This window comes from Anomaloglossus baeobatrachus, chromosome 2 (assembly GCF_048569485.1).
Source record: "Anomaloglossus baeobatrachus isolate aAnoBae1 chromosome 2, aAnoBae1.hap1, whole genome shotgun sequence".
Lineage (NCBI taxonomy): Eukaryota > Metazoa > Chordata > Amphibia > Anura > Aromobatidae > Anomaloglossus > Anomaloglossus baeobatrachus.
In genome coordinates this window covers 738,950,535-738,976,601 of record NC_134354.1, presented here as the reverse complement: position 1 = coordinate 738,976,601, position 26,067 = coordinate 738,950,535, and the positions used below count along the sequence as shown (strand labels likewise).

At 46.7% G+C, this 26,067-nt stretch overlaps 2 protein-coding genes across 9 annotated transcripts in view; both read left to right on the top strand.

Annotated features, from left to right (window-relative positions):
* The window catches only part of PARP4 (poly(ADP-ribose) polymerase family member 4), a 354,633-nt gene extending 344,811 nt beyond the window's left edge, over window positions 1-9,822 (top strand). For all 7 annotated transcript variants that reach the window (XM_075337413.1, XM_075337414.1, XM_075337416.1 and 4 more), the window contains one exon: window positions 4,931-9,822. In XM_075337413.1, coding sequence (XP_075193528.1) covers window positions 4,931-5,120 — 190 coding nt within the window. In that variant the 3' untranslated portion in view covers window positions 5,121-9,822. The remainder of the gene's footprint in view (window positions 1-4,930) is intronic.
* A 13,922-nt stretch (window positions 9,823-23,744) lies between these two features.
* MPHOSPH8 (M-phase phosphoprotein 8) overlaps window positions 23,745-26,067 on the top strand; it is a 150,332-nt gene continuing 148,009 nt past the window's right edge. For both annotated transcript variants that reach the window (XM_075337410.1, XM_075337409.1), the window contains exon 1: window positions 23,745-23,986. In XM_075337410.1, coding sequence (XP_075193525.1) covers window positions 23,822-23,986 — 165 coding nt within the window. In that variant the 5' untranslated portion in view covers window positions 23,745-23,821. The remainder of the gene's footprint in view (window positions 23,987-26,067) is intronic.

Below are 26,067 nucleotides of genomic sequence, written 5' to 3'. Positions count from 1 at the left end.
CACCGATGATACGATTACGACGCTTTTGCGCTCGTTAATCGTATCATCCAGCCTTTACACACTGCGATGTCGCATGCGATGCCGGAAGTGCGTCATTTTCAATTTGACCCCACCGACATCGCACCTGCGATGTCGCAGTGTGCAAAGTGCCCCTTAGAGTCTCCCTTCAACCTTAAAAACTATGATACTATGACTATGATACTATGATAGATGTGACATGGCTCTCTGTGCTTCTCACTATATATAGACACTGTCTGTGCACAGTGATGAAGCAGAGTTGACTTTGCGCTTTGCTTCTCACTGTGTATAGACAGTCTACACTGTCTTCTGGTGCTGTATACAACTCTTCCAGCGGCCTTGGTAGCAGGTGGCACGCTGGGTAATAAGGGGTTAATACCAGCTTTGTTTTTCTAGCTAGTATTAAGCCAGAAACTCTTAATGTCAGGCTAAATTTGACCTGGCCATTAAGAATCTCCAATAAAGGCTTAAAAAAAAGACACCACAGTGAAAAAAAATACTTTATTAGAAATAAGTACACAGACACACTTAGGGACTCCATATTTATTACTACCTCTCACCCCTCCACGATCCTGGTCTTCTGTCTTCTTTCTCCTTCAACCCATGCAGCTCTGCTATATCAGACAGCACGGGATGGAAGGAAGAACCCTGCTCCTCTCCGTGCAGTCTAATCACTCAATGAGTGAGCAGAAGCTGTGGGTTGGTAAGCGGTGACATCACTGCTTCCACCATTGCCATAGTAACCAAACGGACGGGTTACTATACCAACGGTGATCTCCGATCACCTGATTCCCGGCGCCGCTATTACTCACCAGCTGTTGCAGCCAAATCCCTGCATGTGGGCTGACTCTGTAAAGAGCGCCGACATGCAGGGACGGGGAGCCGACCATGTGCCCGAGCATCTCGCCGGTACAAGGCACTCGCCGAGTATACCGAGTACTGAGATGCTTGGGCGAGCACTGCGTACCGGTGAGATGCACTGACAGGACCTAGCATGATGTCATAGCCATGTGACCAGTCTGTAGCCAATGGGGTAAAACAACATTCACACGTGACTGGTCACATGCTATGGCGTCACGGAAGGTCCTTTGGTTTATGGGCGGCACAGCGATGATCGGAGTCAGAAGGAGAAGCGGCGGGAGACAGAGTCTGCAGGACGCGTCGCAGGACCTGTAAGTATAATGACAATGTTTATTATTAACTATATTCTTTATTTTACAGCCCCCCCTGCTCCATCACATAACTGTAAAGTCCAAGTTCGGTGTTCGGACGCAAGTTCGCGTTATATCAGAATCCAAACGTGAACTTTACAAAACGTTCGGGTGAGTCTCCCGAACACCAAACATCGGGGGGTTTGCCCATCCCTAATTATGACCTGTGCAGAGGAAGAGGGAGTAGGAAAGTAGCCATCACTGGTGTGATCCTGTGAGTTTTTTTTTAATGTTTAACCGTATAATAGTGATGCCTTCTGAAAATATTGAAACAACTGCTGAGAGCTCTACAGCTCTGGATTTAGAATTGTTCACATCTACAGATTAAAAAAAATGATAGTCATACTTTTTTTTAAAAAAAATGTTCAGTATAAGGGCACTTTTCCATTTCCGATTTTCATGTGCATGTACGATCCGATAAAACATCGGATCGTACTCGCACCAGTATTAATCAATGAGGCAGTGTCCTCTTGCCTTTTATTTCTCAACACGAATTGTGCTCTCGGTGCAATCGCAGCATGCTGTGTTTGGCAGCGAGTCTCGGCTCACGCACCCCCATACAAGTCTATGGGCGAGTGTGAAACGTCGCACTGCACTTGCATGTAATCATAGTTCAGTGCGATATATACAGAGAGAGACAGCGGAGGAGATGGGGAGAAAGTGCCCCCTCCCTCTTCTCCGCTCCTGTGATACGATCACAAGATCAGATCACAGTCGCATGACCCTCGGCTGACGTTCGCTGCAGAGGGTCATTAGCATATCACTTCTAATGCTCCTGCATCACAAGCGGTGTGCAAGCGGAAAAGAGCCCTAAAAAGTACTACTTAAAATTAAAAAAATTGTTTAAAAGAACAGAGAGTCCTCAGTGGTTGATACCTTTTAATGGCTAACTGAAAAGATGGTAATAATTGCAAGCTTTCGAGACTACTCAGGTCTCTTCATCAGGCATGGTATAACACAAAATCTGAAGAGTCACGTATTTATACACAACAGGACTTAGAATACTGCACTATTCTAAGTCCTGTTGTGTATAAATACGTGACTCTTCAGATTTTGTGTTATACCATGCCTGATGAAGAGACCTGAGTAGTCTCGAAAGCTTGCAATTATTACCATCTTTTCAGTTAGCCATTAAAAGGTATCAACCACTGAGGACTCTCTGTTCTTTTAAACAATTTTTTTATCTCTACTGGCTAACACGGTACAAAGATATATTTTACTTGTACTTAAAATTAAAAATAGGATAACTAATATATTTAATACTTAAATACAATGAAAAAAAATTGTTTAAAAGAACAGAGAGTCCTCTACTGGCTAACACGGTACAAAGATATATTTTACTTGTATTAAATACAATGATAAGTAAACTAAACTACCCCAGGTTGTAACATTTCATGATCACAAAGATTCTAGCTATCGGGTACAGAACATGTACTTTTTATGACTTAATTTCATGCTGTGTTTTTTTTTTTTACCAATCTTGTATACATTACATATTGATTATTATTAGAATGTTGCTGCAGATTTTTCTGCATCAAAACCCGCGGCTTGCCCGCAAAATCCGCACCTTTTCAAAGATGCGGATTTGCCGCGGATTCACCGCGGATTTGCCGCGGATTTTGGTGCGGATTTTTTTTCCCCCAATTTTAAAGCCAAAATCCGGATTAAAATCCGCAACAATAATTGACATGTTGCAGATTTTTCCGGATCAAAATCCGCACCAAATCCGCCGCGGAAAAATCCGCAGCATGGGCACAGCATTTCCAAAATGCCATAGAAATGGCTGGGAAGTGCCGCTGCTGCAGATTTTCGGAAAATCCGCGGCTTTTCCGCGAGAAATCCGCGGCAAAATCCGCGCATTTTCCGCAGCGTGGGCACATAGCCTTATTGTTGCGGATTTTGATCCGGATTTTGGCTATAAAATTGGGGAAAAAAAAAAAATAAATCCGCACCAAAATCCGCACCTTTGAAAAGGTGCGGATTTTGCGGGAAAGCCGCGGATTTTGATGCAGAAAAATCCGCAGCAACATTCTCCCGTGGACCCATAGCCTTAGAGGTTTTGCATTGGAAATATGTCACGTGCATTGCACAAAACTATACAGAATAGGAAAAGTGGGGTAAAAACTGTTTGACCTTCATTATTCAATAAAATAATATTTAAAAAATTGAAAATACAAAATTAGACATAACCAGAATAGATGTTAACGTCCTGTTTTTTTTTTGGCACTGTTTGGTTTACGTGCTTGGGGAAAACGCAACTCATTTACCCAATTAATTCCAAAAAAGTGTTTTTGTCTGCCATGCACGGGTATATACATTTGTTTTTCTTTTTATTGTATAGGAAACTTCACTCTACTGCCCTTTCCTGTACCATGGCATGCAGTAAAACATTTTGTTTGTTTTTTTAATATATCTGTGACGCCCCTGGACTAGTCAGGTCGTCACAGGGTACTGCATGATCTTCATCTCCTAGTGCAGGACTCAAACCCCCATGGTTCCGGGTCCCCATCTTGCAGTACTGCCTCCACCAGCATACACAAATCCTAGTGACACCTCGCACCACACCCGATCAGGCACATCAGTGGGCTGCTACGCTGGAATAGGGCCGCCCACCTAGGGGTCAGGCAGGGAGGTGGGAGGTGACAAGTCAGAACAGTGGTGGCCCTCGAGCGGTGAGGAGCTCGAGGAAGCTGGGAGTTGGAGCTCCCAGGGGAGACGGTGGTCTGGACCCGGAGGAGTTCAATAGCCAAGCTGGGACTGAAGGCACGTCGGGATACATGGACCCTAGGTTGGGGAGAAGCTTCAGGCAACCCAGCAATTAATCTGCGGAGGACAGGGCTTGTATGGACTGTTCCCACGAAGCTCAGAGATCGGGTGCACTAGCGCAACGAGGGGGATAGGGCTTTCCAAGAAAAGCGGCCTACTGAAATCCAAGCGTGAGCTCCTGAGAGCAAGCTCCTCTGCTACTCTCAGTAGTGAGCGGGGCCCGGAAAGCTCCAAGCTGACGGGCTACCTAGACACTCTAAAAATACTGTGCCCGGAGGAAGGCCACGGACCACCAGGCAGTGCTGCAGGGGACGAGACCCACACGAGCTCCCCAAGAGGGCAGGGGCACCCAGAGACTTAGTTTACTACATTGTCAGCGTCTGCTTTCCTTCTGAGTGAGTACCTGATTAACCCCTGCAACCAGCGAGCCTGCGCTTCCCCCTGCACCCTAAACTACCATCCAGAGTCCCGGGGCCTTCCCTTACCCGTGGAGGGTAACGTCATCTGGCTGCCGGGTACCCCCAACGGCAGCGGCGGTAATCCCTATTACCGCACACCACGGGTGGCATCACAAACTACCTAAATTCCCTGGAAACAACCTCCCCCCATCATGTACTGGCGTGATCCCGAGCCCCCGGGTCCGGAGACCCTCGAGCCACGAGTAGCGACGTCTGGATCCGAGCGGTCCGACCGCTTCTGGGGCGGGACGTGTCCGGTACATATCTCTGGGCGATGTATCTCTGTATACTTAGACAGTAGCATATTTTGAAGTTTTTGGTCACAGGTATTTCACAGAAGGCAAAAATGAAAAATGTTCCACTGTAAAGAAGTTAAAAATGTTGCAATAGTTTATTTGCTCTTGTGTCAAAAACAGTTATTGTTCAAGAGATCTTGTTCTGGATTTTTCATTAACATGGGTCTTTTTCTTTAAACAGCTCGCTTTATCCAAGCATCGAGAAAGCCATTGAATGGGCAGTGAAATCGGACCGACAGTTCCCGGGCATCTGTATGCGACTTGGCTTGGGGAAAGACTGGGATCAAGCAACACGCCAGTTATTGGGCTTGGATCCAATCTCTACGACTTCTGATCTTTATTTAGTTTCAGAATCTTTATTCCTGTCATGATGACATTTTGTCTTTTCATTGCTTTTATGTGATTTTCAAGTGCTTTTCCACAAAAATCAGTCATGATAATGGTGCAAAAAGTATGCACAGTATAAATGATGACACATTTTATCAGGTCACCTAAAAATAATGGGGCTGATTTACTAAGAAAGTCATTTAAAACTACTGTCACTTAGAAACTTAAGGGTGCTTTACACGCTGCGACATCGCTAGCAATTGCTAGCGATGTCGCGAGCATTAACACCCGCTCCCGTCGTTGGTGCGACATGTGGTGATCGCTACCGTAGCGAACATTATCGTTACGACAGCGTCACACGCACATACCTGTTCTGCGACGTCGCTGTGTCCGCCGAACAATCCCTGCTTCAAGGGGGAGGTGCGTTCGGCGTCACAGCGACGTCGCAAAACAGCCGTCCATTACAAGAGGAGGGGCGGAGATGAGCGGCAGGAACATCCCGCCCACCTCCTTCCTTCCTCATTGCTGGTGGACGCAGGTAAGGAGATGCTCGTCGCTCCTGTGGTGTCACACATAGCGATGTGTGATGCCACAGGAACGAGGAACAACCTCGCTACGTACGAGACAACGATTTTTGGTAAATGAACAACCTCTCATTTACCAACGATTTTTGTCTCTTTTGCGATCGTTTAAGGTCGCTCCTTGGTGTCACACGCTGCGATGTCGCTAACGGCGCCGGATGTGCAGCACACACACTGTGACCCCGACGATATATCGTTAGCGATGTCGCAGCATGTAAATGGCCCTTTAGACTAGATAGCCTTAAAGTGGGCAACATTTATCAGAGTGGCTCATGCGGTTTGATAACTTTGGTGCACTTTACAGTGTAAAGTCAAAGTCTACACCATCTATTAGTTGGCATAAGATGCGTTCACTCTGTATTTTGTCCCCCTTTCAGTAGTCCTGTAGGGGCTTATGCCCAAACCCCCCACAAAATGGGATTTGGACGTATGCGACGATGGGGCCATTGAATCTAATGATGCAGACAAAGTCACCCTGTGCTCTGTCGTGCACCATTTTCGGGGGTTTACGCCTTTGGAAGTGGACACCCAGACAAAATGGTAGACTGCGTCTAGGTGTCCACCTCCAGTAAGTGTATACTCCCAAAAATGGTGCACAACAGAGCACTCTATCTGCAGCATTATAGTCAATTGCCCCATCGGCACATACGTCCAAATCATATTTTTCGGGGGGTTCAGACGTAAGCCCCAATGGGACTACTAAACCGGGGAGAAAAAGCAGTGTGACGTCACCCTTATGTTGTACCTATAGTTGTAGCTAACACTTTGGCTCACTGTCACATTTGTGGTCACACACCCCCTTTAAATACACACATTGCCTCTACACGTGTATGACATTTTTGGAGAGGCAATTATAGACAGAGTTCTAGTGCATTTAGACTAATAATTCTCCCCCTGTATTAATAGCAAATACCTTTATTCTGGAACTTGGCCGAGTTTCTCCACTAATTGGACTTGTTTTGTTTATAATGATCTAATATTCTCAAGATTAACTAAGGTATGGGCAGGTTTTAAAGGGAGCCTGAAAAAAACCACTATAACCCTGCAGATTTGGGGTTAATCTGCAGGTTAATAGAGTTTCAAACCTGTCCGGCACCAGCACTTTAAACCCTGCTGCTGGGAGAAAAATAAGTCTAAACCTCCTGGGAGTGTTCGGGTTTCAGTCATATGGGAGGCGCCGCCGGTGCAAGTTCAGTCACTGCTCTGTGTATGGAGAGTGGCGGCTGTAACTGCACCCCCTTGCACTGACTGATAGCCACTGAGCATTAGAGGAGGCTGTCAATCAGTGCGTGGGGCACAATTACATCCACCGCTCTTGACAGACAAGGCAGTGACTGAACAAGCATCGGCGCCTTCCTTATGAGTGAAATCCGAACGCTCCCGGGAGGATTAAACTTCTTTTCCTCCCGGCAGCGGGTTTGAAGTGCAGGTGCTGGACAGGATCCGGATGTTATTAACTTGCAGGTTTACCTCATATTTGTAGGTTATTAGCGTTTTTTCACTTGACAGGTTCCTTTAAAGCAATGTTCCCTGGGAAATGTTTGCAATAGAAGTCTCCAGATGCAAGAAAACTGTGTCCCATGCTGTCTATATTTTTAGACTTTTAAGACCAAAAATGCCTTCAGTCCAGTTGACATCGTGATTAGCAATTGGCTTAATATTTGCTGGAAAGAAGTCAGCTGCTCATCTTGTCATTATATGCATCCTGCCTGGTCAGCAGGCATCATAATAAAAAATAAGTTCCTCTTTCCTGCAACCCTATGCATCTGCCTGCCTTGAGGTTTACAAAAGGGTCTGCAGGGGGATAGATAACAGTACCTGGCTATCATCTTCCCACCAGATGACACTTGCACCCTGTCTCCTCCATTCACACACAGAGTCATAAGGTATGACTATTCATCCTTCTCCCTCTTAAGAGTGCGAAGCCCGACTTAAGAACTCCTAGTATTGTACAAAGATTCTAGGCTTTCATATGATCTAAGATCTATCTATGGCAAGTGCCGAAAGTCCTGATGTATCATATATCCATGAGAGTTAGAGACTAAAGGGGGCTTTACACGCAACGACATCGCTAACGAGATGTTGTTGGGGTTACGGAATTCGTGACACACATCCGGCCTCGTTAGCGACGTCGTTGCGTGTGACACGTACGAGCGACCGCTAACGATGCAAAATACTCACCAAATCGTTGATTGTTGCCACGTCGTCCATTTCCCAAATATCGTTGCTGATTTTGGATGCAGGTGTTTTGTCGTTCCTGAGGCAGCACACATCGCTACGTGTGACACCCTATGAACGACGAACAACACCGTACCTGCGTCCTCCGGCAATGAGGTGGGCGTGACTTTCATGTGGCTGCTCTCCGCCCCTCCGCTTCTATTGGACGCCTGCCGTGTGACGTCGCTGTGACGCCGCACGAACCGCCCCCTTAGAAAAGAGGCTGTTCGCCGGCCACAACGCCGTCGCTAGGCAAGTAAGTATGTGTGACGGGTACTAGCGATATTGTGCGCCACGGGCAGCGATTTGCCCGTGACGCACAAACGACGGGGCCGGGTGCTTTCACAAGCGACATCGCTAGCATTGTCACTGCGTTTCAAGCAGCCTTAAGCTAAACATTCAGCTAAAACCACCTTGATTTACAGGGTACATAAATGCAGCCGCACTGGATAGTCTGGTGTCTTTCTTTTGGATGAGCATTTTTGCACCCAGAAACTAAAGGATATAAACACCTATGGCAGAGAGGGGCTCTTTTTTTATTTAAATGTATGCACTTGTAGCCAAAGATAATTTTTGCAGTTGGGTTTTAAACAATTTGGACCATTTGGCGTCTACAATCTCAATGTTGTCAAATTCTGCACAGTTTGTAGAATGAGTTAAAGAAAATTGCCATACTTTCTAGTAAATTTTCAGAATTGGCTGCTATGTGTGAATGAATTATTTCTGGCCAATATATAACTTCTGTCCTGCATCTTACCTAATTTCTGTCTCTTACTATGCAATTGACTCTGAGCTGGTGGGAGGAGAATTTCTGCTTTGAGAGATTTCTGCTCTTAAATCTTTAGTTAGCACACAAAGAGAATCAGCAGTAGAATGGATGACAATATTCAGCAGAACTGAGCTGTGTAGATGTGAATCCAGCTCTAGAGTGAGATAAAAGACTTGTTAGAAAGCTCAGCACCATCTTTCTGTGTCTCGGTGTGCTCCTCTTTCTTCTCTGTATAGAGTATAATAGGAGGTGTAAGCTGACGCTGCTGGCAGTCTGTTTTGTCGGGGTTGTCCGGTCCTAAATGATAAGTCTGCACTCACTCTATTTGGAGTGGAATCACTCTATTTGTATTAAGCAAGGCCACACCCTTCTAGTCGGACTCTGGCCGGGAGTAAGCATATCACATACTTGCTGTCACATGTGACTGCCATTCCCGAGTCAGAAACCAGCTAGCAAGTTTTTAGTTTACTATTTAGAAGGCTGTTATTTGTGGAGCTTTATTCATTAAAGTGACTGTTTAAGACTTTTATATTGATGGCCTATCCCTGGGATAAATCAATATCTGATCTGTAAGGGTACAACACTCGGCACTCCCGGTGCTTAGCTGTTGACGGTGCCAGCGGTGAATGGATGTGTTCACTTGCAGAGCTGTAATACACTGCTCCATCAACCGCATAGCATCCATGGCTCTGTGCTTCAAATATGCCCCTATTAATTAGAGTAGGGACTGAATGTGCAAAACCTGACCGCAACCACTATACAGTGGATGGAGCTGCACTGAGCAGCTCCGCAACTGAACACATCCAGCCACTGCCAGCACTGGGAACAGCTGATCGGTTGCAATGTCAGGTGTCCTGCACCTCACTGATCAGATATCGATGACCTGACCTAAAAATATACCATGTATGTAAAAGTCCCAGACAACCCATTTAATTGGATACCTTAGCCTTACATTTCTCTGATCATCTCTCTGGTTTTTGACACAATATAATAAATGTGTGATTTCACATTCACTCCATGTGCATTTATCATATTATTTTTCGCTGCACTATGTATGGTTATCCCAGTTGTCACATTTTACTTTGTCTTTATGGCTGTTTTATTTCAATTATGCCGTTTGGTGATACTTTTAATCAACAATGGTTTTATTTGTTCCCTAATAAAAAAAATTGTATTTCATTTTTTTGTTTCTATATTTTCTTTGCATGTTTCTGGTATATGCATTATCAAGTTATGTTGTACATTATTATTATTATTTTATTATTATTATTTATTATTATAGCGCCATTTTTTCCATGGGGCTTGACAAGTGAAAGAGGGTATACGTACAACAATCATTAACAGTACAACACAGACTGCTATAGGAGGAGAGAGGACCCTGCCCGCGAGGGCTTACAGTCTACAGGGAATGGGTGATGGTACAATAGGTGAGGACAGAGCTGATTGCGCAGTGGTGTACTGGACTGAGGGTTACTGCAGGTTGTAGGCTTGTTGGAAGAGGTGGGTCTTGAGGTTCCTCTTGAAGCTTTCCACGGTAGGGGAGAGTCTGATATGCTGAGGTAGAGCGTTCCAGAGTATGGGGGATGCACGGGAGAAATCTTGTACGCGATTGTGGGAAGAGGAGATAAGAGAGTAGAGAAGGAGATCTTGTGAGGATCTGAGGTTGCGTGCAGGCAGGTACCAGGAGACTAGGTTACAGATGTAAGGAAGAGAAAGGTTGTGGATGGTTTTGTATGTCATGGTTAATGTTTTGAACTGGAGTCGTTGGGCGATGGGAAGCCAGTGAAGGGATTGGCAGAGTGGCGAGGCTGGGGAATAGCGGGGGGAGAGGTGGATTAAGTGGGCGCGCAGAGTTTAGGATAGATTGGAGGGGTGCAAGAGTGTTGAAAGGGAGGCCAGAGAGCAGGAGGTTGCAGTAGTTGAGGCTTGTTACCTAGAGATGTTTTTCATGGCTGGTTTCTCTTTATTGGCCTCCACAGGCTTCTCCTCTATCCAAACAAAGAGCCTCATGGTCATAGCTTAAAGTCTCATTGTGGGCAGCACCAGACAGGGTATAGAATTAACCCTCCAGTGTGGCCCTGAGACAGCACACTCCAGGAGCAATTCAAAAAACAAGAGCACTGGGAGTTTTAGTGCAAAAGTAGAAATTTATTATAAATATCAAATAGATAACAACAAATTGTATAGAGGACATATAGCGAGCAAGATAGAGGGATTAAATACCCGGATCCCAAGAACCACACTGAAAATATCTTTTATAGGGTCAGGGTATCAGAGCTGAAGCAGGCCAGCCTGCAGGCAATCTGAATGAGTAAAAAATGCTGAATCACATAGATTCCATTAGTCAGCAAAATGTAACAGATCCTGTAAAACGAGCCTGATTCAAAAGAAGCACCCATGCTGATGTATACACTGTTGCTGGATAAAGAATTATATATACAATATTCATGGAGTCACTAGAGCCATAGTGGAGGACCCATGTATACAGATTAAGACCCATACATCAGCCTTTGTATGTCCACACAGGGAGGGTGGAAAGGTGCTTACCTAAGTACAGTGGTGGTTAGGGGGATCCAGGCCAAACCAGAGGGGACCTCCGACGGCCGTTTCGCGGTAAACACCGCTTCTTCCGGGAGGAGTAAGTGCAGTGAGAAGGAGTGTGCGCCGTCCTTTTGAATATCCGCCACCGGGTCACGTGATGTGAGTCACGTGACCGGATGCCAAGGGAGTCAAGGACGCCAGCGCAGCCGCACAGCGCGTTCCCGGACAGCGCATGAATGCGCATGCGCGGGACATGCTGAAGAGAGCGCGGCGTCACGGCTCCCAAGCAACAGGAGGGACGCGGAAGATGCGAAACGCCAGACTGAACCAGGAGGCACCCGTACGGTACAGTATGGTCCAATAGGCGTCACATACAGACCGCGCCCCCCCTAGTGGCGGACTAAGAAAGGCAAAGATGGGACACATCTCAATAAAGATTTTTTTCCTCGAAATTTTTCTTTCCCCATTTATTCAATGTATACGCATGTGTGCTTAGAGGGGCATATGATCCACATAGGTTCCCACAGGGGGCATACATCATCAAGTTCATTTGTCAACAAGCTCAGAGGGGGACGCGTCACCACCAATAAGCGTGACAGTCACTCAAAATGGGAAAATGACACCTGTGGGAATCATAGCTTGGATCAGTAAAAGTATCCCATCATTTGCCTCACCAATTACAAAAGGAAGGCAGCATAAAAGTGTAAAAAACACTTATATTAGCTAGATTAAATACAAAGTGTAATCAACCAATATAATTATTATTACAGTCAGGTCAAGAATATACATAATACAAGAATGAAGTGGGGAATAACCACCAAATTATTGAACGACATAAATTAGTACCAATAGAAAAGGGGGGGGGGGAGAGAGTTAATATAGTCACATATGTCATTTAATAGGGAAATGCCAAAACTTTCTATTTTGGAGAAAAGGGGGGGTGGGAAGGAAGGCAAGGAGGGGAGGAAGAGGGGGGGGGAGGGGGAGGGGGAGGGGAAAGGAAGGGGAGGGCAAAAGGACAAGGAGAAAATAGTCAATAAGGTACATTAATATTCAGAGTCGCAACGATGGTGGAAAGTTCTCCATCAAAACGAATTCGCAATTCTTGGCCACTGAATTGAGTGATGTCCTGAACACCGCATAGATCAAGAGATGGAATGATGAGAATAAGCCTAATAGATGAAAAAAACTAAAATGACAATGTGTACGACAGATAAAATATTTAAAAACAACATACGTATGTGAGAGAGGATAAAAGGGTCATGATTCATTTCTTAATCCCAGACATCAGACTCCGGACTCCTGATACGTATTCAATTCAAACGTAAAGGAGTTCAAGAGTCAAGGAGAATGAAGCCCAGAAAGGTCATATTTAGGATCCGCATGTGGATTACAGGAACGGGGCGTAGCTAATGGATTCATTTAAACCCATTGGGGTGAGGGTACCCAAAGTCGAGATCCAACGGGTCTCGGTCTGTGCTAGGCGTTTTTTCAGGTTTCCTCCTCTGATACCTCCATGTATCGCATCTATACCAAGAATCTTTAGGGATCTAGGATTTGATTGATGTACGGCTCTAAAATGTCTTGGTAAGGTTTTTAAGGTTGAAACATCCGTGACTGTCTTTGATCCACATATGTCCCTCACGTGTTCACGTGTGCGAAGACGTAGCTCCCGCGTGGTCAGCCCAATGTAGATCAAGGAACATTCACATGTCGCATAATAAACGACATGGGTCGTGTGGCATGATATATATTCCTTGATCTGAAAGACCTGTGAGCCATCAGCGGAGGAGAAAGTATTCTCCCTCCTAATGTTAATACACGCAACACAGTGACCACATGGGGTGCACCCCCTCCTAGGTGTAGTAACTCCAAAGAAGTTCGAGGGTGGTGGGACGTAGTGGCTACGTACCAACAGATCACGGAGGTTTCTAGATCTCCTAGATGTCATGGAGGGGACGTCGGGAAGGTAATCCTTAAGCGCTGGTTCAGCCTACAAAATGGGCCAATGTTTCAGCAGAATATCACGCATCCTCCCCCATTGTTGATTATAAGTGGAAATAAATATAATAGTGTTGTCTGTCTTCCTGGGTTTGGATGGGAGCAAAAGTTGTCCCCTGGTGTTTTGAATGGCATGATTGTAGCCATTCTTGATGGCCCTCCCACTGTATCCCCGGTCACGAAATCTCTCTTTTAAATCATCCGCCTGACGCCGAAAATTTGCCTCCGTCGAACATATCCGCCTCATCCTGAGGAATTGACCAATAGGTATCGCTTTGATGGTTGAATAATTATGTGCCGATGATGCATGTAACAGTGAATTGACTGAGGTCGACTTTCTGAATACATCAGTCTGGACAACCCTGTGCTGGTCTAACTCCAGACTGATGTCTGGGAAATCGACCCTACTATGATGAAATGAATAAGTAAGTTTGATATTGTATGAGTTATGATTTAGGTCCTTGATGAAATCCTCGAGCTCGTCGGCTGTGCCCTGCCACAAAAACAAAATATCATCAATATACCTCATCCAGCACAGCACATGGTCGGATGCCAGCACATGGTCGGAGATAAGAGAGTAGAGAAGGAGATCTTGTGAGGATCTGAGGTTGCGTGCAGGCAGGTACCAGGAGACTAGGTTACAGATGTAAGGAAGAGAAAGGTTGTGGATGGTTTTGTATGTCATGGTTAATGTTTTGAACTGGAGTCGTTGGGCGATGGGAAGCCAGTGAAGGGATTGGCAGAGTGGCGAGGCTGGGGAATAGCGGGGGGAGAGGTGGATTAAGTGGGCGCGCAGAGTTTAGGATAGATTGGAGGGGTGCAAGAGTGTTGGAAGGGAGGCCAGAGAGCAGGAGGTTGCAGTAGTTGAGGCTTGTTACCTAGAGATGTTTTTCATGGCTGGTTTCTCTTTATTGGCCTCCACAGGCTTCTCCTCTAGTAAAGATTGCCGCTGTACCAATCTCTATCAGGTACATATGTGGCACCCCTGAGGCTTCAGTCGCCACAGAGTATTGCACCCAATTTTGGGTGTAATGCTAAACCCGGATTCTGAGGAGGTCAGTACCGGTTCCACCACATACACACTCAAATACACACTGGGGACTGGGCTAGGGTTGGGTAATAAAGGGATTGCCTACAGAGTGGCATTTACAGGATGCCCTTGCACAGGGGCCCCAGTCCCATTAGCTTAGGACCTGGGAGGCGGGAGGTGCAGCCAGCAGGGGGAGTCAAGAGCCAACATAACAATTAGTTCTCCAGCAGGAGAGGAAAGGAGCAGACGTGTTTCACGGGTGCTCCGGTGGGAGGAAGGAGAGTTCACACAGTTACCGTGGGAAGAGTGCATCTGCTCCCCTCTGAACTGGCGCCACACAGGGCGGCAGGACCCTAGGGAAGATCATATTCTACGTTGGTTTTCCAGAATCTGCCTGGACGGGGAAAGTTTCAAGCTTCCCTGGCCACACAGCGACCTAAAGCACAGTTGCAGAGAGGATCCAGGGCCTAGGATAACTCCAGATCAAATAGCGGAACCGCGGCACCTGCATATAGAGACTAGAGTACTAATCCTGAAAACCAGGGTACCCAAGTAGCTTCAAGCCAGGGGATCCACTGCACAGGCACTACAAGGAGGGAACCCACCGAACAGCACACCGGACTAACCTCTAAAAAGACTCGGGTTCGTCGGAGTTCATCACAGCAAGTGACCGGCATTACCCGGTTGAGCGGCACAGCACAAAGAGTGAGTATATAACCTTGAACCGCAGCCATAAACTCTGTCTCTTAATTACCGACACCGCCACCCCACGCCTCCGCACCCACCATTACTACTCCCCTCATCATCCTCCCCGGGGCCCGCTCCACCTATGGGGAGAGATACCCTCCATAACTGCTACCACCATCCGCCCCGGAGGACAGCGACAGCAGCAGCGGCTACTTCCCTGGCCGCATACCACAGGTGGCATTCACCCACTACTACCCCCATCATCTCTTCCCCACCATCTTCTGTACGCCTCAGGGCAAAGGAGCCGGGCTAGGCCGCCCGTGACAGCGATAGTCGATGGCCCAGCAATGAGAAGGTTAACCGCCTGCCCCGTGGAGCACTACACATACACTACTCACAAAAAGTTAGGGATATTTGGCTTTCGGATGAAATTTATGGAAAACGTAAAAAGTTCAGGCTACAGTGATATTTTATCATGACAGTAGGGCATTTAATTAGAAGCATGTAATGGTGATTTCCTCATCTGAAACGATTTATTGAAACAAAAGCCAATAACAGTGGTGGGTGTACCCACAAAAAAAATATGTCAGTGTCTTAATAACATGTCATGTGGTCTTGAGCATCAATTACAGCTGACAACAATGTCTTCTGCTGTTCACAAGTGTTGTTATTGTCTACGTAGGCCGGCATCCCACTCTTCTTGAAGGGTGGCCCTCAAGTCACTGAGGTACAGAGTTACGGCTTCTACACAGCAATTCAGCTGATCCCATAGATTTTCTGAGATTCAGGTCTGTAGAAAGTGCAGCCGCTCCATTTGAGGTCCCCTAGTCTCCAGCAGCCATTCCTTAATGATGCAACCTCGATGAGCTGGAACATTGTCCTCCATGAAGATGAAATTCAGCCTGTGTTATTCATGCAGAGCCACAATGACTGGATGACATCTTTCAAGTAGTATGGGCTGTCACTGTACCATTCACAAAGTGTACAGCAGTTCTGTATTGACTAGACACTTCTGCCTTCACAGTGGCTGATGCATAGCACTCTCCTTGATGACTCCAACATCGTTGGCAGCCATCATTTCTGCTCAGCTTGAATCTACTTTCATCAGTGAACAGCATTGATCTTTCCTAGCCCATGTAAGATGATGAAGCCTGTGCCTGGTGGTGTGGTCAGGTACCCTTACAAGTCATCTAGCACACAGACCACTCTTATGTAAACATTTTGAATGGTCTGACGTGACACTTGGGTGCCTCTCACATCCCTTAAACCCTTAAATGTGCCTGGAGTTGTGTGGGATTCATCCGATTCCAAAGGACAGTGTTCACAATGAAGTGGTTCTGGTAGTAAAACACACTGGGTGACATGTCTTGCCATATGTGCAGTCACAGAGAGTAATGGCGATTTTGCCTCATCTTGTCTCCTGATTAACCCCAGCATATAATTGGGGGGAAACGCATTGAGCTTAGGGTATACCCCTGTATTCTTTGACAACTATTCCAGAACATTTCGGGAGTGTATGGTATCATCTAAATTCCTTTAGATGATGTCCTGTATACCCCCTCAAGATAAGTGATGCCTTATGGATTTAAGTGTATTGATTTATGGCCTGAGATGAATATATAGTCCAGCTGAGGCTGATAATAATCTTTTGATGGAGGTTAGGGACAATTTAGAGGGACAGTCATTGTGGAATGGGGGCACCACTTGAACCCTAGGGTGTGGGTAACTTAGTTGCAATAGCTCTATTGTTAGGCAGGAAACAGTTTTCCCCTAGGATCAGTTTAGATGGTGGCCCTTTAATGAAATTTTGGGGTAAATCCCTATTTGATCAAAATTAATGGGGTTATTACATTCGAGATATTCTGTCTTGTAATTATTGTGTGTGTTTATTGTGTGGGATACTGTTTGCTTTTAACAATTTAAGAATAAAGTTGTGTTTTAAGATTTTTTATTAAGGTAGATTCTCTGAAGAAAATTTGATTTACTGCCTTGTGATTTGAGTCTCTTCCAAAAATGAATTATAGAGGAGTAAGGGTACCTTCACACTAAGCGATGCAGCAGCGATCCGACCAGCGATCTGACCTGCTCAGTATCGCTGCCGCATCGCTACATGGTCGCTGGTGAGCTGTCAAACAGGCAGATCTCACCAGCGACCAGTGAACAGCCCCCAGCCAGCAGCGACGTGCAAGCGACGCTGCGCTTGCACGGAGCCGCCGTCTGGAAGCTGCGGAGACTGGTAACTAAGGTAAACATCGGGTATGGTTACCCGATGTTTACATTAGTTACCAGCGCACACCGCTTAGCTGTGTGAGCAGGGAGCAGGGAGCCGCGCACACTGAGCGCTGGCTCCTTGCTCTCCTAGCTACAGTACACATCGGGTTAATTAACCCGATGTGTACAGCAGCTACATGTGCAGAGAGCCGGAGCCGGCAGCACAGGCAGCGTGAGAGCTGCAGAGGCTGGTAACTAAGGTAAATATCGGGTAACCACCTTGGTTACCCGATGTTTATCTTGGATACAGCTTACCTCAGCTGTCAGACTCTGGCTCCTGCTCCCTGCTCGCTTCATTTGTCGTTCTCTCGCTGTCACACACAGCGATCTGTGTGTCACAGCGGGAGAGCGGCTTTGAAGAAAATGAACCAGGGCTGTGTGTAACGAGCAGCGATCTCGCAGCAGGGGCCAGATCGCTGCTCATTGTCACACACAGCGAGATCGCTAATGAGGTCACTGCTGCGTCACAAAAAGCGTGACTCAGCAGCGATCTCGGCAGTGAGCTCGCTGTGTGTGAAGCACCCCTAACAATACATTAAGATCACGGGATCTAAGCTCTCTTTTTATACACCCTAGAATCTTGTTTGCTTTAGCAGCTGCTGCCTGATAGTGAGTCATGCTGCTCAGCTTATTTGTAACCAGAATACCCAAGTCCTTCTCCTGTTCTGTAGTCCGAGTGTACTTCCATTTAATGTATGCGCAGCTATAGGGTTACTCAGTCCTGGTGCATTAGGGTCCCGTTACACGTAGCGACGCACCAGCAATCCAACCTGGCAGGGATCGCTGGAACATCACTACATGGTCGCTGGTGAGCTGTCAATCAGGCAGATCTCCACAGAGATCAGCCACCAGCGACCCGTATAACGACCGCTCCCTGCTGGCTACCGGAGGAATCTCCTGTAATGCCAGGCCTGGATTCAGTTACCTGCTTTGCACTCCGGAGCTCTCAGTTGCAGCCTGGACCGATCTCAGAGTTTGCAGGACTGCACCATGAGCGCTGAGTGATTGATTCCCCGGCGATTGCGGTTCAGTTCATAACAGCTGCGGACAGGCCGGGCTGCAATCCGGAGTTCAGGTGAGAGCACCAGAGATCACCCCTGCATGTCTTCAGCTGTCATGAACTGAACCGCAATCGCAGGGGAATTAATCACTCGGCGCTCGCGGTGCAGTCTAGGCTGTACTCTGGCGCTCAGGTGAGAGCTCCGGAGTGCAATGCAGGTAACTGAATCCAGGCTTGGCATTGCTGGAGATTCCTCCGGTAGCCAGTCCGATGCTGCCCGGGCTCGTTGGTCTCCCGCCGTCAAACACGCCGATGCGTGCTGCACAGCAGGAGACCAACGAGCAAAAATGGTCCTGATCATTTTGTCACGATCAGCGACCTCGCAGCAGGTGCCCGCTCGCTGCTGCTTTTCTCACTGCTGCTTTTCATACACAGCGATATCGCTAGCGAGGTCGCGATCCGTAACAAAACATGTGACGTTTCAGCGATCTCGCTAGCGATCTCACTGTGTGTGACAGGGGCTTTACTCTACATTTATCAACATTAAAGGGGACTTGTCAGGTACAATATGCGCCCAGGACCATGAGCAGTTCTGGGTGCATATTTCTAATCCCTGCCTAACTGTGCCAGCATACACTAGCATAGATAAAGAGATCTTTAGAAAAAATATTTCTAATGATACTTAATGATCACAGGGGCGTGCTAACATGCTATTCAATATATACAAATGAAGAGTGGTCGTGCACCACTGCCTGTCACCTGCGGTACCGCATATGCCCGGGGTATTTACTTGCCGGTGATTCAGTCCAGAGCGGGGTGCGTGTCACAAAACAAGATCCAAGGGTGATGATAAGGTAAGAAAGAGGACCGCACTCCTTCGCTGTGCTGGAAACTTTATTCAAACAGGTGCAAGGTAAAAAGCTGGAGGCAACCTGTATGCCAGCTCCTTCTATGGACGACGGCCGTTTCGCCTATTCATTAACATGCTATTCAATGCCCATTGCCTAGCGTCATCATCAGTGGTGACGCGCCTGCCTGTCCATTGTAACTAAAGAATGTATGTCTGGAACACCAATGGTGTGAACAGGGTGCAAGACTCAAAAATATACAACTAAACAATAGGATAAAGAGTTGCACACCAGTCACAATGTATAGGGGAATAATGAAAAGCATAACTGCTATATGAATACTAGACTGAAAAATACAATGGACTATCTGAAATAAGTGAAAAACATGAAAATGGTATCTGCATAACTGCTATGAAAAATAGAAATGAGAGATATTTAGCCATTGTATTGATCAATGCAAAGGAGCCCCAAAACCAAACGCCAAGGTAATCTCTATTTTTGGGGTCCCTAACCTATGTGTAACCTCACCTGCAGTTAAAAAACTTGCTCTGTATGGGAAGCAAGGGACCAAGCTATATATGTGTGAAATAAGAGACATGGCTATGGGTGGGGCAGGGTTCTCAGACAAAAAGTGCATACTAACTAAAGAATTTTTCATAGCAGTTATGCAGATACCATTTTCATGTTTTTCACTTATTTCAGATAGTCCATTGTATTTTTCAGTCTAGTATTCATATAGCAGTTATGCTTTTCATTATTCCCCTATACATTGTGACTGGTGTGCAACTCTTTATCCTATTGTTTAGTTGTATATTTTTGAGTCTTGCACCCTGTTCACACCATTGGTGTTCCAGACATACATTCTTTAGTTAGTATGCACTTTTTGTCTGAGAACCCTGCCCCACCCATAGCCATGTCTCTTATTTCACACATATATAGCTTGGTCCCTTGCTTCCCATACAGAGCAAGTTTTTTAACTGCAGGTGAGGTTACACATAGGTTAGGGACCCCAAAAATAGAGATTACCTTGGCGTTTGGTTTTGGGGCTCCTTTGCATTGATCAATACAATGGCTAAATATCTCTCATTTCTATTTTTCATAGCAGTTATGCAGATACCATTTTCATGTTTTTCACTTATTTCAGATAGTCCATTGTATTTTTCAGTCTAGTATTCATATAGCAGTTATGCTTTTCATTATTCCCCTATACATTGTGACTGGTGTGCAACTCTTTATCCTATTGTTTGCCTGTCCATTGTGACCGCTTCAGACCGCGTCAGTACAAATGATCAGAATGCCTGGCACTTCCGGTCATGCGCACTATGAAGCAGAGTGTAAGTGTCCAGGCTTCAGAGAGGTCTAGTGCGCATGACCGGAAGTGTCGGGACTTTTGATCATGCGCACTGAACATATTGTGCCTTTCTGACTGGACAGTGACTAGTTTGGAGAGGTTTCCTTCAGGAGTCACTGTATACCGTGTTTCCCAAAAATAAGACACTGTGTTATATTATTTTTTTGCCCCAAAAAATGTGCTAGGGCTTATCTTTGGGGTAGGGTTTATTTTTGGGGAAATACGGGTTAGGGTAAGTTTACCCCCCCCAAAAAAAGGCAGGCACCCCCAGGAAAATTGAACTTACCAGACCCTAGACATCTGTTTTGCTCCCAGGTTCTCCTGCAATCCACAGCAAGGAGCTCCCAGCAGATCCTTGTGTGTTCCACAGCAATCCTCCCCTGCTTCCGGACACCATCGCTCCATACACACACACATCTGACCACAGTAACAACACATATACACATCCAGTGATGCCATACTGTTTCCGGCCGCAGGGGGACCTGGGACTCTGTGGAGTGCGAGGACCTGCGGTGGAATGCATTAAGGACCTGCTCCCCAATGTGTTCCACTGCAGGTCCTCACGTTCCACAGCGTCCCAAGTCCACCTGCGCTAGAAGCAGTACAGTATTACCGGATGTGTGTGTGTAATATTACTGTGATCGAATGTGTGTGTTGTGTGAGAGGGAAGGGACCCTGTTAACCAGTTAAATGCCGCTATAGGGACAAAAAAAATAAAACTGTTATGGCTCTTGGAAGAAGGAGAGGAAAAAACAAAAAATCTCCCACGGGTGAAGTGGTTAATGCCTTTACGACATATGAGCCTTTGAGGCGAGCGCGCACGCTTACTCTGCTTCTTTCCCCTCACACGATGGCTGAATTATTCAGCCAACATCTGCCTCTAACGTCCGTGTGTGGACCTCTGCTCCACCCATGGCTGTTAACCTGGTAAATGCCTCTGTCAAACTCTAACAGCGTCATGTAATTTTGGGTTGCCACGACAGCTGGGGGGTCTGCTGATGACTTCTGTGCTTGTCATGACAGTACTCCTTTGAAAGCTAGCATTTAGCTAGCGCTCATAGGAGACTGTGATTTTTGCTATATATAGCAGTGCTAATACACTGCTGTGTATAGTACATGAATGAAAGAAGGTTCAAAGTCCCCTAAGGAGACTAACAAATACAATCAAAATTGAAAAAAAAATGTTTTTGTTTTTTTTGTTTTTTTTTAAATATGAAGAAAAAAAAAATTGTAAAAGTTTAGTGCACCCCCTTTTGACTAATTAAAAATAAAGCAATTAAAAAAGAAAGTACACATATTTGGTATCACTGCATTCATAGTCTGATCTATCAAAATATAAAATAAATTAATCTGATCGGTAAACAGCTCAACGAGAAAAAAAAAACTAAACGCTAGTATTACGGGGGTTTTTTGGTCTTTAACATTACAATAAAATACAATAAAAGGTGATCAAAGCATTATTTCTTCTCAAAACATGGTATCAGTAAAAACGTCAGATAAGCTCTCACAGCCCCCGATCAGGAAAATTGCAAACATTAGTTCTCAGAAAATAACAAGGAATTTTTTATTTTTTTTTACAAATTTGCGAAAAAAAATGTTTCCCCAACTAAAATAAAAACAGGAAACCTATGAATGTTTGGTATCTACGAATGCATAATGATCTGGGGAATCATACTGCCAGGTCAGTTTTACCGTATAGTGAACACTGTAAATTAAAAAAAAAAAATTGTGAAATTGAACTTTTTATGCAATTTTAATTCACTTGGCTTTTTTTTTTTTTCGCTCTGTCCAGTAAATCACATGATAAATACTGTGACGCCCTGGACTATTCGGGTTGTCACAGGGTTCTGCACAATCTGCCCTCCCCGTGCAGGACTCAACTCCCCATGTTTCTGGGTCTCCATCCTGCAGTATTGCCTCCACCAGCATTCACAAATCCTAGATACACTTTGCACCACACTTGTCAGGCATAACAGTGGGCTTCCTAAGCAGGAATAGGGCCGCCCACCTAGGGGTCAGGCAGGGAGGTGGGAGGTGTCAAGTTGTAACCCTGGAGCTCTGAGGAAGCTGGAAATTGTAGCTCCCAGGGGAGAAGCAGACTAGGTGGCAGACAGTGGTCTGGACCTAGAGGAGTTGGACCCCCGGTCGCAGGGGATTGAGGCTAGGTGCTTGGTACCAGTCAAGGATGACGGTCACCAGCCTGGTCCTATCACCGGTCTGGGACCGAAGGAACAACTGGGTACACGGACCCTAGGTCGGGGAGACGTTTCAGGCGACCCGGCAATTAACCTGCGGAGGACAGGGCCTATATGGACTGTTCCCCCCAAGCTCAGAGATCGGGTGCACTAGCACAACGAGGGGGATAGGGCTTTCCTAGCAAGCGGGACACTGAAATCCAAAGCGTGAGCTCCTGAGAGCAGGCTCCTTCACTTAGCCACAGTAGGGAGCGGGGCCCGGAAAGCTCCAAGCTACCGGGACACAACGGACAAGCTAAATTTTGTGCCAGGAGGCAGGTTAGGGACCACCGGCAGTGCTGCAGGGGACGGGACCCGGACGAGCTCCCCTTGAAAGGCGGCGGCATTCAGGGACTTTGTTTACCCTGTTGTCAGCGTCTGCTTTATTGCTGAGTACCCGACTGATCCCTGCAACCAGCGAGCCTGCGCTCCCCCTGCACCCCACACCACTATCCAGAGTCCCGGGGTCATCCCCTACCCGTGGAGGGTAACGTCATCTTGCTGCCCCACTCCATCACCCCGGGTACTCCCAATGGCACCGGCGGTACTCCCAATTACCGTACACCACGGGTGGCGTCATGAACTATACCAATCCCCTGTAAATACCCCCTTTTCCATTTGAGTGTGGTCCCCAGCCCCCGGTCCGGAGACCCTCGAGCCACGAGTAATCACCACCCCCGGATCCGAGCGGTTCGGTCTGCTGCAGGGGCGGCACAAATACAACCTGTCTTGTGGGGGAAAAAAAACGCATAAAAAAATCACCGAATGTTCTGGCTCTGGGATCAGGGGGAAAATAAACAGATATCAATATCAGTGGGGTGTGCTGTGCGCAGGCGCAGTGCAGACGTGCAGGACGGTCATACAGGATGTTACCATCACAACAAACGCATGCGCAGAAGGCAGCAGACGGTCACGCGTGCTGTAGGACTCCCTGGCATTGCCTGAAGTTACCTTACAATACGCCCCGCCCATCCCACCATATTTTTCAGCAATTGGCTACTTTTTTTCGTATCAGGAGTCTACAGTATCCAATTAGATGTCTGCATATTAGCCCGCAAACTAGCTCGCTTTATGCTATTGGTTATCTGTGAAACCCCCAATCCTCCTTCTGCGCTGTGATTGGTGCAGAGCGCCATCCTTTCGGGACGTAGCAGGGAGGTGTGTGTGGCGCAGGAGGATTTTCCTGTTGTCGTCTATACCCTAACTCGAGCCATCATGGCGGAGTTTGCGGGACATGATGGTAATGGTGGTGTCAGCCAGGGGGGCGAGCTGGAAAAGACCGGAGTAGGGGCCAACAAGATGGAGGGGGCAGAGAGCGAGCAGGAGGACGAGGAGGACGTGTTCGAGGTGGAGAGTATCCTGGACTCCAAGCTGGAAGGGGTGAGTGAGGGAGCCTTCCTATGGGACGTGCTTAAGGTAGTTGGACTACAACTCCCAGCATTCCCGGGAGCTCACCCAGATTGTACATCACTGCTGGTTTTATGGGGTTAAATTAAAGGGGCTGTGCGGCCTCTCGGAGACCCACTCCCAGTTGGCCCCTCTTTAATGCCAATTTTTCCTCCCCGGCCATTCAGAAGCCATTGCTCACTATTTGTCTGTATTTTGGCTTATTTTGTGGGGTACGAGCCCCCATTTTTTTCTGTTTGGGCCATCTACGACTTTCTGACCTTGTGATACCCCTTTTTTTAGGAGCCAAAGTCACCAGACCCTCCCCCATGAATTATTTTACCCCCTTTTTTGAGGGGGCACTCACCGTACGGGATAAATACTAGGCCATTTGAGTTAGTCCGCATGGTTACGCGTGCGGAGATGCCAAATATGTTACTCTTTTATTATTCTTTATATTTATTGTCCCAAGAAAAGAGGGTCGTAATGTGAAGATAGACTTTCTTACGCTTATTAGTCCCTCTTGCGCCTGCGATGACTTGTTTGATCTCCGGGCTTCTCCTATACTACCTCTCATGATGACTGCAGCATTTAAAGGGAACCTGTCACCAGTTTTTTACCCTATAAGCTGCGGTCACCTCCACCGGGCTCTTATATACAGCATTCTAACATGCTGTATATAAGAGCCCAGGCCGCTGTGTACAACATAAACACATGATAATACTTACCTAAACCAGTCGCTGCGGTGGATGTGGCTCAGATGGGCGTCCTTGTCCTCCGGTGCTGGCGCCTCCTCTTTTGGTCCTCTTTCTGCAGCCTGTGTGCATGACGCGTCTACGTCTTACACACTCGCCGGTCCCACGCATGCGCACTACAATACTTTGATCTGCCCTACTCAGGGAAGATCAAAGTGCTCCTGCTCAGGACCTGAATGCCGGCGAGTGTACATGTCATCGGACGCGTCATGCACCATGGCTTCAGAAGGACAACAGAGGCAGCGACAAAGATGGCCGAAAGAGGCGGCGTCGGCACCGGAGGATGAAGACGCCCATTTGATCCACAGCAGCCACCGGTTTAGGTGAGTATTATAAAGTGTGTTTTTTGTTTTTTTTTTGTTTTTTTTTTATGTTATACACAGCAGCCTGGCCTCTTATATACAAGTATTCCAGAATGCTGTATATAAGAGCCCGGTGGTGGTGACCGCAGCTTATATGGCAAAAAACTGGTGACAGGTTACCTTTAAGGGGTTAAACTACTACGACTGGAGCTAGCTCCGATCTCAGCAGGTAAGCTTCGTGTCCAGCTGTACGGCGCAGCCCCCTGAGCTCGCTACTCACAGGCTGTGCGCACAAGGTCTAGTGGGGCCCACTGGCCCAGTTTGGGGGCTTAGTTCTCCTGCAGATCCGGTTGGTCACGTCCACTCTCTCAGGCCTGGCTGTGGAGATACTACAGTGGCTTAAACATGATGATTTGTCATGTTGCTGCCGTTGTTCAGGCAGACAGTGATATAAACATGAAGAGGGCGCCACCTCTCCCCCGCTATCTCTAAGACTAGGATGTGATATATTGGATGTCCGAGGATAAGTGACATCATATTTATGGCAGCTCCTTATTTCCATTATTGATGGGTCGTCCAGCCACGTAAAAAAATTTTTTTTCAGATACCGCAAAGATGGCTAAGGACATATGATCGCTGCAGGCGATCACTGGCTGCAGTGGTGATGTGTTAACACCACCAAGGACTTGGCTGCATAGTGATTTGCTGCAGCGGTCACTTGTCATCACTGGACTCGGGACCAATGGGGAGCTTAAAGGGAACCTGTCAGCAGAAATTTCCCCTAAAACCTAAAAGATTCCCCCTCTGCAGCTCCTGGGCTGCATTCTAGAAAGGTCCCTGTTATTATTGTGCCCCATGAGAGACCAAAATAAAGACTTAAACCTCACCAGCAGTCACACTGTGCTCAGGGTAGATGCTAGACTGTATGGGCTGCTTCCAGGGATGACGTCCCTTTTGTCACGTGATAGGGGCGTGTTCAAAATACTATCATGTGACAAAAGGGACGTCATCCCTGGAA